This window comes from Oncorhynchus keta, chromosome 34 (assembly GCF_023373465.1).
Source record: "Oncorhynchus keta strain PuntledgeMale-10-30-2019 chromosome 34, Oket_V2, whole genome shotgun sequence".
NCBI classification, from domain to species: domain Eukaryota; kingdom Metazoa; phylum Chordata; class Actinopteri; order Salmoniformes; family Salmonidae; genus Oncorhynchus; species Oncorhynchus keta.
This window is the reverse complement of record NC_068454.1, coordinates 77,019,189-77,033,972: the sequence shown is the minus strand read 5'-3', so window position 1 is coordinate 77,033,972 and position 14,784 is coordinate 77,019,189. Positions and strand designations below refer to the sequence as shown.

The window sequence follows — 14,784 nt, the reverse complement described above, 5'->3', positions numbered from 1 at the left end:
TCTGAATGTAGTTTATCCTATAATAATGTGTTATAATGCCAGTGTACCCCTCTATCTATCTGGATGTAGTTTATCCTATAATAATGTGACATGAGACCAGTGTACCCCTCTATCTCTCTGACTGTAGTTTATCCTATAATAATGTGTTATAATGCCAGTGTACCCCTCTATCTCTCTGACTGTAGTTTATCCTATAATAATGTGTTATAATGCCAGTGTGCCCCTCTATCTCTCTGACTGTAGTTTATCCTATAATAATGTGTTATAAGACCAGTGTGCCCCTCTATCTCTCTGACTGTAGTTTATCCTATAATAATGTGTTATAAGGCCAGTGTACCCCTCTATCTCTCTGAATGTAGTTTATCCTATAATAATGTGTTATAAGGCCAGTGTACCCCTCTATCTCTCTGAATGTAGTTTATCCTATAATAATGTGTTTTGTGGCAGTGTACCCCTCTATCTCTCTGACTGTAGTTTATCCTATAATAATGTGTTATGAGACCAGTGTACCCCTCTATCTCTCTGAATGTAGTTTATCCCATAATAATGTGTCATGAGACCAGTGTACCCCTCTATCTCTCTGAATGTAGTTTATCCTATAATAATGTGTTATGAGACCAGTGTACCCCTCTATCTCTCTGAATGTAGTTTATCCTATAATAATGTGTTATAAGGCCAGTGTACCCCTCAATCTCTCTGAATGTAGTTTATCCTATAATAATGTGTTATAAGGCCAGTGTACCCCTCTATCTCTCTGAATGTAGTTTATCCTATAATAATGTGTTATAAGACCAGTGTACCCCTCTATCTCTCTGAATGTAGTTTATCCTATAATAATGTGTTATAAGACCAGTGTACCCCTCTATCTCTCTGAATGTAGTGTATCCTATAATAATGTGTTATAATAATGTGTTATAAGGCCAGTGTACCCCTCTATCTGTCTGACTGTAGTTTATCCTATAATAATGTGTTATAAGACCAGTGTTCCCTTCTATCTCTCTGAATGTAGTGTATCCTATAATAATGTGTTATAAGGCCAGTGTACCCCTCTATCTCTCTGAATGTAGTTTATCCTATAATAATGTGTTATGAGACCAGTGTACCCCTCTATCTCTCTGAATGTAGTTTATCCTATAATAATGTGTTATAAGGCCAGTGTACCCTTCTATCTCTCTGAATGTAGTTTATCCTATAATAATGTGTTATAAGGCCAGTGTACCCCTCTATCTCTCTGACTGTAGTTTATCCTATAATAATGTGTTATAAGACCAGTGTACCCCTCTATCTCTCTGAATGTAGTTTATCCTATAATAATGTGTTATAAGGCCAGTGTACCCCTCTATCTCTCTGACTGTAGTTTATCCTATAATAATGTGTTATAATAATGTGTTATAAGGCCAGTGTACCCCTCTATCTCTCTGACTGTAGTTTATCCTATAATAATGTGTTATAAGACCAGTGTACCCCTCTATCTCTCTGAATGTAGTTTATCCTATAATAATGTGTTTTGTGGCAGTGTACCCCTCTATCTCTCTGACTGTAGTTTATCCTATAATAATGTGTTATAAGACCAGTGTGCCCCTCTATCTCTCTGAATGTAGTTTATCCTATAATAATGTGTTATAATGCCAGTGTACCCCTCTATCTGTCTGAATGTAGTTTATCCTATAATAATGTGTCATGAGACCAGTGTACCCCTCTATCTCTCTGAATGTAGTTTATCCTATAATAATGTGTTATAAGGCCAGTGTACCACCCCTCTATCTCTCTGACTGTAGTTTATCCTATAATAATGTGTTATAATGCCAGTGTACCCCTCTATCTCTCTGAATGTAGTTTATCCTATAATAATGTGTTATAAGGCCAGTGTACCACCCCTCTATCTCTCTGACTGTAGTTTATCCTATAATAATGTGTTATAAGGCCAGTGTACCCCTCTATCTCTCTGAATGTAGTTTATCCTATAATAATGTGTTATGAGACCAGTGTACCCCTCTATCTCTCTGAATGTAGTTTATCCTATAATAATGTGTTTTGTGGCAGTGTACCCCTCTATCTCTCTGACTGTAGTTTATCCTATAATAATGTGTTATAAGACCAGTGTGCCCCTCTATCTCTCTGAATGTAGTTTATCCTATAATAATGTGTTATAAGGCCAGTGTACCACCCCTCTATCTCTCTGACTGTAGTTTATCCTATAATAATGTGTTATAATGCCAGTGTACCCCTCTATCTCTCTGAATGTAGTTTATCCTATAATAATGTGTCATGAGACCAGTGTACCCCTCTATCTCTCTGAATGTAGTTTATCCTATAATAATGTGTTATGAGACCAGTGTACCCCTCTATCTCTCTGACTGTAGTTTATCCTATAATAATGTGTTATAAGGCCAGTGTACCCCTCTATCTCTCTGACTGTAGTTTATCCTATAATAATGTGTTATATGACCAGTGTGCCCCTCTATCTCTCTGACTGTAGTTTATCCTATAATAATGTGTTATAAGGCCAGTGTACCCCTCTATCTCTCTGAATGTAGTTTATCCTATAATAATGTGTTATAAGGCCAGTGTACCCCTCTATCTCTCTGAATGTAGTTTATCCTATAATAATGTGTTATAAGGCCAGTGTACCCCTCTATCTCTCTGAATGTAGTTTATCCTATAATAATGTGTTATGAGACCAGTGTACCCCTCTATCTCTCTGAATGTAGTTTATCCTATAATAATGTGTTTTGTGGCAGTGTACCCCTCTATCTCTCTGACTGTAGTTTATCCTATAATAATGTGTTATAAGACCAGTGTGCCCCTCTATCTCTCTGAATGTAGTTTATCCTATAATAATGTGTTATAAGGCCAGTGTACCACCCTATCTCTCTGACTGTAGTTTATCCTATAATAATGTGTTATAATGCCAGTGTACCCCTCTATCTCTCTGAATGTAGTTTATCCTATAATAATGTGTCATGAGACCAGTGTACCCCTCTATCTCTCTGAATGTAGTGTATCCTATAATAATGTGTTATGAGACCAGTGTACCCCTCTATCTCTCTGACTGTAGTTTATCCTATAATAATGTGTTATAAGGCCAGTGTACCCCTCTATCTCTCTGAATGTAGTTTATCCTATAATAATGTGTTATAAGGCCAGTGTACCCCTCTATCTCTCTGAATGTAGTTTATCCTATAATAATGTGTTATAAGACCAGTGTACCCCTCTATCTTTCTGAATGTAGTTTATCCTATAATAATGTGTTATAAGGCCAGTGTACCCCTCTATCTCTCTGAATGTAGTGTATCCTATAATAATGTGTTATAATAATGTGTTATGAGACCAGTGTACCCCTCTATCTCTCTGAATGTAGTTTATCCTATAATAATGTGTTATGAGACCAGTGTACCCCTCTATCTCTCTGAATGTAGTTTATCCTATAATAATGTGTTATAAGACCAGTGTACCCCTCTATCTCTCTGACTGTAGTTTATCCTATAATAATGTGTTATAAGACCAGTGTTCCCTTCTATCTCTCTGAATGTAGTTTATCCTATAATAATGTGTTATAAGGCCAGTGTACCCCTCTATCTCTCTGAATGTAGTTTATCCTATAATAATGTGTTATAAGACCAGTGTACCCCTCTATCTCTCTGAATGTAGTTTATCCTATAATAATGTGTTATAAGACCAGTGTACCCCTCTATCTCTCTGACTGTAGTTTATCCTATAATAATGTGTTATGAGACCAGTGTACCCCTCTATCTCTCTGAATGTAGTTTATCCTATAATAATGTGTTATGAGACCAGTGTACCCCTCTATCTCTCTGACTGTAGTTTATCCTATAATAATGTGTTATAAGGCAGTGTACCCCTCTATCTCTCTGAATGTAGTTTATCCTATAATAATGTGTTATAAGGCCAGTGTTCCCCTCTATCTCTCTGAATGTAGTGTATCCTATAATAATGTGTTATAAGGCCTGTGTACCCCTCTATCTCTCTGAATGTAGTTTATCCTATAATAATGTGTTATGAGACCAGTGTACCCCTCTATCTCTCTGACTGTAGTTTATCCTATAATAATGTGTTATAAGACCAGTGTACCCCTCTATCTCTCTGAATGTAGTTTATCCTATAATAATGTGTTATAAGACCAGTGTACCCCTCTATCTCTCTGACTGTAGTGTATCCTATAATAATGTGTTATAATAATGTGTTATGAGACCAGTGTACCCCTCTATCTCTCTGAATGTAGTTTATCCTATAATAATGTGTTATGAGACCAGTGTACCCCTCTATCTCTCTGAATGTAGTTTATCCTATAATAATGTGTTATAAGACCAGTGTACCCCTCTATCTCTCTGACTGTAGTCTATCCTATAATAATGTGTTATAAGACCAGTGTTCCCTTCTATCTCTCTGAATGTAGTTTATCCTATAATAATGTGTTATAAGGCCAGTGTACCCCTCTATCTCTCTGAATGTAGTTTATCCTATAATAATGTGTTATAAGACCAGTGTGCCCCTCTATCTCTCTGAATGTAGTTTATCCTATAATAATGTGTTATAAGGCCAGTGTACCACCCCTCTATCTCTCTGACTGTAGTTTATCCTATAATAATGTGTTATAATGCCAGTGTACCCCTCTATCTCTCTGAATGTAGTTTATCCTATAATAATGTGTCATGAGACCAGTGTACCCCTCTATCTCTCTGAATGTAGTGTATCCTATAATAATGTGTTATGAGACCAGTGTACCCCTCTATCTCTCTGACTGTAGTTTATCCTATAATAATGTGGTATAAGGCAGTGTACCCCTCTATCTCTCTGAATGTAGTTTATCCTATAATAATGTGTTATAAGGCCAGTGTTCCCCTCTATCTCTCTGAATGTAGTGTATCCTATAATAATGTGTTATAAGGCCAGTGTTCCCCTCTATCTCTCTGAATGTAGTGTATCCTATAATAATGTGTTATAAGGCCAGTGTACCCCTCTATCTCTCTGAATGTAGTGTATCCTATAATAATGTGTTATGAGACCAGTGTACCCCTCTATCTCTCTGACTGTAGTTTATCCTATAATAATGTGTTATGAGACCAGTGTACCCCTCTATCTCTCTGACTGTAGTTTATCCTATAATAATGTGGTATAAGGCAGTGTACCCCTCTATCTCTCTGAATGTAGTTTATCCTATAATAATGTGTTATAAGGCCAGTGTTCCCCTCTCTCTCTCTGAATGTAGTGTATCCTATAATAATGTGTTATAAGGCCTGTGTACCCCTCTATCTCTCTGAATGTAGTTTATCCTATAATAATGTGTTATGAGACCAGTGTTCCCCTCTCTCTCTCTGAATGTAGTGTATCCTATAATAATGTGTTATGAGACCAGTGTACCCCTCTATCTCTCTGAATGTAGTTTATCCTATAATAATGTGTTATGAGACCAGTGTACCCCTCTATCTCTCTGACTGTAGTTTATCCTATAATAATGTGTTATGAGACCAGTGTACCCCTCTATCTCTCTGAATGTAGTTTATCCTATAATAATGTGTTATAAGACCAGTGTACCCCTCTATCTCTCTGAATGTAGTTTATCCTATAATAATGTGTTATAAGGCAAGTGTACCCCTCTATCTCTCTGACTGTAGTTTATCCTATAATAATGTGTTATAAGGCAGTGTACCCCTCTATCTCTCTGAATGTAGTTTATCCTATAATAATGTGTTTTAATAATGTGTTATAAGACCAGTGTACCCCTTTATCTCTCTGACTGTAGTTTATCCTATAATAATGTGTTATAAGACCAGTGTACCCCTCTATCTCTCTGACTGTAGTTTATCCTATAATAATGTGTTATAAGGCAGTGTACCCCTCTATCTCTCTGAATGTAGTTTATCCTATAATAATGTGTTATAAGGCAAGTGTACCCCTCTATCTCTCTGAATGTAGTTTATCCTATAATAATGTGTTATAAGACCAGTGTACCCCTCTATCTCTCTGACTGTAGTTTATCCTATAATAATGTGTTATAAGGCAGTGTACCCCTCTATCTCTCTGAATGTAGTTTATCCTATAATAATGTGTTTTAATAATGTGTTATAAGACCAGTGTACCCCTTTATCTCTCTGACTGTAGTTTATCCTATAATAATGTGTTATAAGGCAGTGCACCCCTCTATCTCTCTGAATGTAGTTTTTCCTCCCATCCATCAGGTGGTGGGACAGCGAGCAGATATGGCCATCGGATCCCTCACCATCAACGAGGAGAGGTCAGAGGTCGTGGACTTCTCCGTCCCCTTCGTGGAGACGGGCATCAGCGTCATGGTCTCCCGTAGCAATGGAACCGTCTCACCCTCTGCCTTCCTGGGTGAGTGAAGGAACTGATGACTGATGAGGTTGAAGTTATGAAGTTCCCACTTCCACATGACTCTCCACCCCCTCCCTATCTAGCTCTGACTTTACTGATAGATACTTTATTGAGGAAAAGTGTACTTTCAATGACAGTGATGTGTGGTTGTCCCACCTAGCTATCTTGAGATGAATGCACTCACTAACTGTAAGTCACTCTGGATAAGACAGTCTGCTAAATGACTAAAATGTAAATTAACCTTATGCACAGATCTAGGATCAGCTTACCCTCTCCCAATTCAAAAGTGTTGTGTGGGGGTACAGGTACAGAGTCAGTGTGTGGGGGAACCGGTACAGAGTCAGTGTGTGGGGGTACCGGTACAGAGTCAGTTTGTGGGGGTACAGGTACAGAGTCAGTTTGTGGGGGTACAGGTATAGAGTCGGTGTGTGGGGGTACAGTTATAGAGTCAGTGTGTGGGGGTACAGGTACAGAGTCAGTGTGTGGGGGTACAGGTACAGAGTCAGTGTGTGGGGGTACCGGTACAGAGTCAGTGTGTGGGGGTACAGGTCTATATAGAGTCGGTGTGTGGGGGTACAGTTATAGAGTCGGTGTGTGGGGGTACAGGTATAGAGTCGGTGTGTGGGGGTTTAGGTATAGAGTCAGTGTGTGGGGGTACAGGTACATAGTCAGTGTGTGGGGGTACAGGTATAGAGTCAGTGTGTGGGGGTACAGGTATAGAGTCGGTGTGTGGGGGTACAGGTTAGTTGAGGTAATGTGTACATGTAGGTAGAGTTATTAATGTGTTCTAAGGGGGTACAGGTTAGTTGAGGTAATATGTACATGTAGGTAGAGTTATTAATGTGTTCTAAGGGGGTACAGGTTAGTTGAGGTAATATGTACATGTAGGTAGAGTTATTAATCTGTTCTAAGGGGGTACAGGTTAGTTGAGGTAATATATACATGTAGGTAGAGTTATTAATGTGTTCTAAGGGGGTACAGGTTAGTTGAGGTAATATGTACATGTAGGTAGAGTTATTAATGTGTTCTAAGGGGGTACAGGTTAGTTGAGGTAATATGTACATGTAGGTAGAGTTATTAATGTGTTCTAGGGATGTACAGGTTAGTTGAGGTAATATGTACATGTAGGTAGAGTTATTAATGTGTTCTAAGGGGTACAGGTTAGTTGAGGTAATATGTACATGTAGGTAGAGTTATTAATGTGTTCTAAGGGGGTACAGGTTAGTTGAGGTAATATGTACATGTAGGTAGAGTTATTAATGTGTTCTAGGGATGTACAGGTTAGTTGAGGTAATATGTACATGTAGGTAGAGTTATTAATGTGTTCTAAGGGGGTACAGGTTAGTTGAGGTAATATGTACATGTAGGTAGAGTTATTAATGTGTTCTAAGGGGGTACAGGTTAGTTGAGGTAATATGTACATGTAGGTAGAGTTATTAATGTGTTCTAGGGATGTACAGGTTAGTTGAGGTAATATGTACATGTAGGTAGAGTTATTAATCTGTTCTAAGTGGGTACAGGTTAGTTGAGTAATATGTACATGTAGGTAGAGTTATTAATGTGTTCTAAGGGGTATAGGTTAGTTGAGGTAATATGTACATGTAGGTAGAGTTATTAATGTGTTCTAGGGATGTACAGGTTAGTTGAGGTAATGTGTACATGTAGGTAGAGTTATTAATGTGTTCTAAGGGGGTACAGGTTAGTTGAGGTAATATGTACATGTAGGTCGAGTTATTAATGTGTTCCAAGTGGGTATAGGTTAGTTGAGGTAATATGTACATGTAGGTAGAGTTATTAATATGTTCTAAGTGGGTACAGGTTAGTTGAGGTAATATGTACATGTAGGTAGAGTTATTAATGTGTTCTAAGGGGGTATAGGTTAGTTGAGGTAATATGTACATGTAGGTAGAGTTATTAATGTGTTCTAAGGGGGTACAGGTTAGTTGAGGTAATATGTACATGTAGGTAGAGTTATTAATGTGTTCTAAGGGGGTACAGGTTAGTTGAGGTAATATGTACATGTAGGTAGAGTTATTAATGTGTTCTAAGGGGGTACAGGTTAGTTGAGGTAATATATACATGTAGGTAGAGTTATTAATGTGTTCTAAGGGGGTACAGGTTAGTTGAGGTAATATGTACATGTAGGTAGAGTTATTAATGTGTTCTAGGGATGTACAGGTTAGTTGAGGTAATATGTACATGTAGGTAGAGTTATTAATGTGTTCTAAGGGGTACAGGTTAGTTGAGGTAATATGTACATGTAGGTAGAGTTATTAATGTGTTCTAGGGATGTACAGGTTAGTTGAGGTAATATATACATGTAGGTAGAGTTATTAATGTGTTCTAAGGGGTACAGGTTAGTTGAGGTAATATATACATGTAGGTAGAGTTATTAATGTGTTCTATACAGGTTAGTTGAGGTAATATGTACATGTAGGTAGAGTTATTAATGTGTTCTAAGGGGGTACAGGTTAGTTGAGGTAATATGTACATGTAGGTAGAGTTATTAATGTGTTCTAAGGGGTACAGGTTAGTTGAGGTAATATATACATGTAGGTAGAGTTATTAATGTGTTCTAAGGGGTACAGGTTAGTTGAGGTAATATGTACATGTAGGTAGAGTTATTAATGTGTTCTAGGGATGTACAGGTTAGTTGAGGTAATATGTACATGTAGGTAGAGTTATTAATGTGTTCTAAGGGGTACAGGTTAGTTGAGGTAATATGTACATGTAGGTAGAGTTATTAATGTGTTCTAAGGGGGTATAGGTTAGTTGAGGTAATATGTACATGTAGGTAGAGTTATTAATGTGTTCTAGGGATGTACAGGTTAGTTGAGGTAATATGTACATGTAGGTAGAGTTATTAATGTGTTCTAAGGGGTACAGGTTAGTTGAGGTAATATGTACATGTAGGTAGAGTTATTAATGTGTTCTAAGGGGTATAGGTTAGTTGAGGTAATATGTACATGTAGGTAGAGTTATTAATATGTTCTAAGTGGGTACAGGTTAGTTGAGGTAATATGTACATGTAGGTAGAGTTATTAATGTGTTCTAAGGGGTATAGGTTAGTTGAGGTAATATGTACATGTAGGTAGAGTTATTAATGTGTTCTAAGGGGTACAGGTTAGTTCAGGTAATATGTACATGTAGGTAGAGTTATTAATGTGTTCTAAGGGGTACAGGTTAGTTGAGGTAATATGTACATGTAGGTAGAGTTATTAATGTGTTCTAAGGGGGTACAGGTTAGTTGAGGTAATATATACATGTAGGTAGAGTTATTAATGTGTTCTAAGGGGTACAGGTTAGTTGAGGTAATATGTACATGTAGGTAGAGTTATTAATGTGTTCTAAGGATGTACAGGTTAGTTGAGGTAATATGTACATGTAGGTAGAGTTATTAATGTGTTCTAAGGGGTACAGGTTAGTTGAGGTAATATGTACATGTAGGTAGAGTTATTAATGTGTTCTAGGGATGTACAGGTTAGTTGAGGTAATATATACATGTAGGTAGAGTTATTAATGTGTTCTAAGGATGTACAGGTTAGTTGAGGTAATATATACATGTAGGTAGAGTTATTAATGTGTTCTAAGGGGTACAGGTTAGTTGAGGTAATATGTACTTGTAGGTAGAGTTATTAATGTGTTCTAGGGATGTACAGGTTAGTTGAGGTAATATGTACATGTAGGTAGAGTTATTAATGTGTTCTAGGGATGTACAGGTTAGTTGAGGTAATATGTACATGTAGGTAGAGTTATTAATGTGTTCTAAGGGGGTACAGGTTAGTTGAGGTAATATGTACATGTAGGTAGAGTTATTAATGTGTTCTAGGGATGTACAGGTTAGTTGAGGTAATATGTACATGTAGGTAGAGTTATTAATGTGTTCTAGGGATGTACAGGTTAGTTGAGGTAATATGTACATGTAGGTAGAGTTATTAATGTGTTCTAGGGATGTACAGGTTAGTTGAGGTAATATGTACATGTAGGTAGAGTTATTAATGTGTTCTAGGGATGTACAGGTTAGTTGAGGTAATATGTACATGTAGGTAGAGTTATTAATCTGTTCTAAGGGGGTATAGGTTAGTTGAGGTAATATGTACATGTAGGTAGAGTTATTAATGTGTTCTAAGGGGGTACAGGTTAGTTGAGGTAATATGTACATGTAGGTAGAGTTATTAATGTGTTCTAAGGGGGTATAGGTTAGTTGAGGTAATATATACATGTAGGTAGAGTTATTAATGTGTTCTAAGGGGTACAGGTTAGTTGAGGTAATATGTACATGTAGGTAGAGTTATTAATGTGTTCTAAGGGATGTACAGGTTAGTTGAGGTAATATGTACATGTAGGTAGAGTTATTAATGTGTTCTAAGGGATGTACAGGTTAGTTGAGGTAATATGTACATGTAGGTAGAGTTATTAATGTGTTCTAAGGGGGTACAGGTTAGTTGAGGTAATATGTACATGTAGGTAGAGTTATTAATGTGTTCTAGGGATGTACAGGTTAGTTGAGTATGTACATGTAGGTAGAGTTATTAATGTGTTCTAAGGGGGTACAGGTTAGTTGAGGTAATATGTACATGTAGGTAGAGTTATTAATGTGTTCTAGGGGGGTACAGGTTAGTTGAGGTAATATATACATGTAGGTAGAGTTATTAATGTGTTCTAAGGGGGTACAGGTTAGTTGAGGTAATATATACATGTAGGTAGAGTTATTAATGTGTTCTAAGGGGGTACAGGTTAGTTGAGGTAATATGTACATGTAGGTAGAGTTATTAATGTGTTCTAGGGATGTACAGGTTAGTTGAGGTAATATGTACATGTAGGTAGAGTTATTAATGTGTTCTAGGGATGTACAGGTTAGTTGAGGTAATATGTACATGTAGGTAGAGTTATTAATGTGTTCTAAGTGGGTATAGGTTAGTTGAGGTAATATGTACATGTAGGTAGAGTTATTAATGTGTTCTAAGTGGGTACAGGTTAGTTGAGGTAATATGTACATGTAGGTAGAGTTATTAATGTGTTCTAGGGATGTACAGGTTAGTTGAGGTAATATGTACATGTAGGTAGAGTTATTAATGTGTTCTAGGGATGTACAGGTTAGTTGAGGTAATATGTACATGTAGGTAGAGTTATTAATGTGTTCTAAGTGGGTATAGGTTAGTTGAGGTAATATGTACATGTAGGTAGAGTTAAATGTGTTCTATGTACAGGTTAGTTGAGGTAATATATACATGTAGGTAGTTATTAATGTGTTCTAAGGGGTATAGGTTAGTTGAGGTAATATATACATGTAGGTAGAGTTATTAATGTGTTCTAAGGGGTATAGGTTAGTTGAGGTAATATGTACATGTAGGTAGAGTTATTAATGTGTTCTAAGGGGGTACAGGTTAGTTGAGGTAATATGTACATGTAGGTAGAGTTATTAATGTGTTCTAAGGGGGTATAGGTTAGTTGAGGTAATATGTACATGTAGGTAGAGTTATTAATGTGTTCTAAGGGGGTATAGGTTAGTTGAGGTAATATGTACATGTAGGTAGAGTTATTAATGTGTTCTAGGGATGTACAGGTTAGTTGAGGTAATATGTACATGTAGGTAGAGTTATTAATGTGTTCTAAGTGGGTACAGGTTAGTTGAGGTAATATGTACATGTAGGTAGAGTTATTAATGTGTTCTAAGGGGGTATAGGTTAGTTGAGGTAATATGTACATGTAGGTAGAGTTATTAATGTGTTCTAAGTGGGTACAGGTTAGTTGAGGTAATATGTACATGTAGGTAGAGTTATTAATGTGTTCTAAGGGGGTATAGGTTAGTTGAGGTAATATGTACATGTAGGTAGAGTTATTAATGTGTTCTAAGGGGGTACAGGTTAGTTGAGGTAATATGTACATGTAGGTAGAGTTATTAATGTGTTCTAAGGGGGTACAGGTTAGTTGAGGTAATATGTACTTGTAGGTAGAGTTATTAATGTGTTCTAAGTGGGTACAGGTTAGTTGAGGTAATATGTACATGTAGGTAGAGTTATTAATGTGTTCTAAGGGGTACAGGTTGGTTGAGTAATATGTACATGTAGGTAGAGTTATTAATGTGTTCTAGGGATGTACAGGTTAGTTGAGGTAATATGTACATGTAGGTAGAGTTATTAATGTGTTCTAAGGGGGTACAGGTTAGTTGAGGTAATATGTACATGTAGGTAGAGTTATTAATGTGTTCTAGGGATGTATAGGTTAGTTGAGGTAATATGTACATGTAGGTAGAGTTATTAAAGTGTTATAAGGGGTACAGGTTAGTTGAGGTAATATGTACATGTAGGTAGAGTTATTAATGTGTTCTAAGGGGGTATAGGTTAGTTGAGGTAATATGTACATGTAGGTAGAGTTATTAAAGTGTTATAAGGGGTACAGGTTAGTTGAGGTAATATGTACATGTAGGTAGAGTTATTAAAGTTTCTAAGGGGGTACAGGTTAGTTGAGGTAATATGTACATGTAGGTAGAGTTATTAATGTGTTCTAAGGGGTACAGGTTAGTTGAGGTAATATGTACATGTAGGTAGAGTTATTAATGTGTTCTAGGGATGTACAGGTTAGTTGAGGTAATATGTACATGTAGGTAGAGTTATTAATGTGTTCTAAGGGGTACAGGTTAGTTGAGGTAATATGTACATGTAGGTAGAGTTATTAATGTGTTCTAAGGGGTATAGGTTAGTTGAGGTAATATGTACATGTAGGTAGAGTTATTAATGTGTTCTAGTGATGTACAGGTTAGTTGAGGTAATATGTACATGTAGGTAGAGTTATTAATGTGTTCTAAGGGGTACAGGTTAGTTGAGGTAATATGTACATGTAGGTAGAGTTATTAATGTGTTCTAAGGGGTATAGGTTAGTTGAGGTAATATGTACATGTAGGTAGAGTTATTAATGTGTTCTAACAGGTTAGTTGAGGTAATATGTACATGGGTTTATTAATGTGTTCTAAGGGGTATAGGTTAGTTGATATATGTACATGTAGGTAGAGTTATTAATGTGTTCTAAGTGGGTATAGGTTAGTTGAGGTAATATGTACATGTAGGTAGAGTTATTAATGTGTTCTAAGGGGGTACAGGTTAGTTGAGGTAATATGTACATGTAGGTAGAGTTATTAATGTGTTCTAAGGGGGTACAGGTTAGTTGAGGTAATATATACATGTAGGTAGAGTTATTAATGTGTTCTAAGGGGGTACAGGTTAGTTGAGGTAATATGTACATGTAGGTAGAGTTATTAATGTGTTCTAGGGATGTACAGGTTAGTTGAGGTAATATGTACATGTAGGTAGAGTTATTAATGTGTTCTAAGGGGGTACAGGTTAGTTGAGGTAATATGTACATGTAGGTAGAGTTATTAATGTGTTCTAGGGATGTACAGGTTAGTTGAGGTAATATGTACATGTAGGTAGAGTTATTAATGTGTTCTAAGTGGGTATAGGTTAGTTGAGGTAATATGTACATGTAGGTAGAGTTATTAATGTGTTCTAGGGATGTACAGGTTAGTTGAGGTAATATGTACATGTAGGTAGAGTTATTAATGTGTTCTAAGGGGGTACAGGTTAGTTGAGGTAATATATACATGTAGGTAGAGTTATTAATGTGTTCTAAGGGGTATAGGTTAGTTGAGTAATATGTACATGTAGGTAGAGTTATTAATGTGTTCTAAGGGGGTATAGGTTAGTTGAGGTAATATGTACATGTGGTAGAGTTATTAATGTGTTCTAAGGGGTACAGGTTAGTTGAGGTAATATGTACATGTAGGTAGAGTTATTAATGTGTTCTAAGGGGTACAGGTTAGTTGAGGTAATATGTACATGTAGGTAGAGTTATTAATGTGTTCTAGGGGGTACAGGTTAGTTGAGGTAATATATACATGTAGGTAGAGTTATTAATGTGTTCTAAGGGGGTACAGGTTAGTTGAGGTAATATGTACATGTAGGTAGAGTTATTAATGTGTTCTAGGGATGTACAGGTTAGTTGAGGTAATATGTACATGTAGGTAGAGTTATTAATGTGTTCTAAGGGGGTACAGGTTAGTTGAGGTAATATGTACATGTAGGTAGAGTTATTAATGTGTTCTAGGGATGTACAGGTTAGTTGAGGTAATATGTACATGTAGGTAGAGTTATTAATGTGTTCTAAGGGGGTACAGGTTAGTTGAGGTAATATGTACATGTAGGTAGAGTTATTAATGTGTTCTAGGGGGGTACAGGTTAGTTGAGGTAATATATACATGTAGGTAGAGTTATTAATGTGTTCTAAGGGATACAGGTTAGTTGAGTAATATGTACATGTAGGTAGAGTTATTAATGTGTTCTAAGGGATGTACAGGTTAGTTGAGGTAATATGTACATGTAGGTAGAGTTATTAATGTGTTCTAAGGGGTATAGGTTAGTTGAGGTAATATGT

The 14,784-nt window shown here is 36.6% G+C and overlaps 1 protein-coding gene across 1 annotated transcript in view; it reads left to right on the top strand.

Moving 5' to 3' along the window:
- The window catches only part of LOC118378969 (glutamate receptor ionotropic, NMDA 2D-like), a 237,505-nt gene that overhangs the window by 130,998 nt on the left and 91,723 nt on the right, over positions 1–14,784 (top strand). Inside the window, exon 9 of the mRNA XM_052492672.1 lies at positions 6,201–6,354. Coding sequence (XP_052348632.1) covers positions 6,201–6,354 — 154 coding nt within the window. The remainder of the gene's footprint in view (positions 1–6,200; positions 6,355–14,784) is intronic.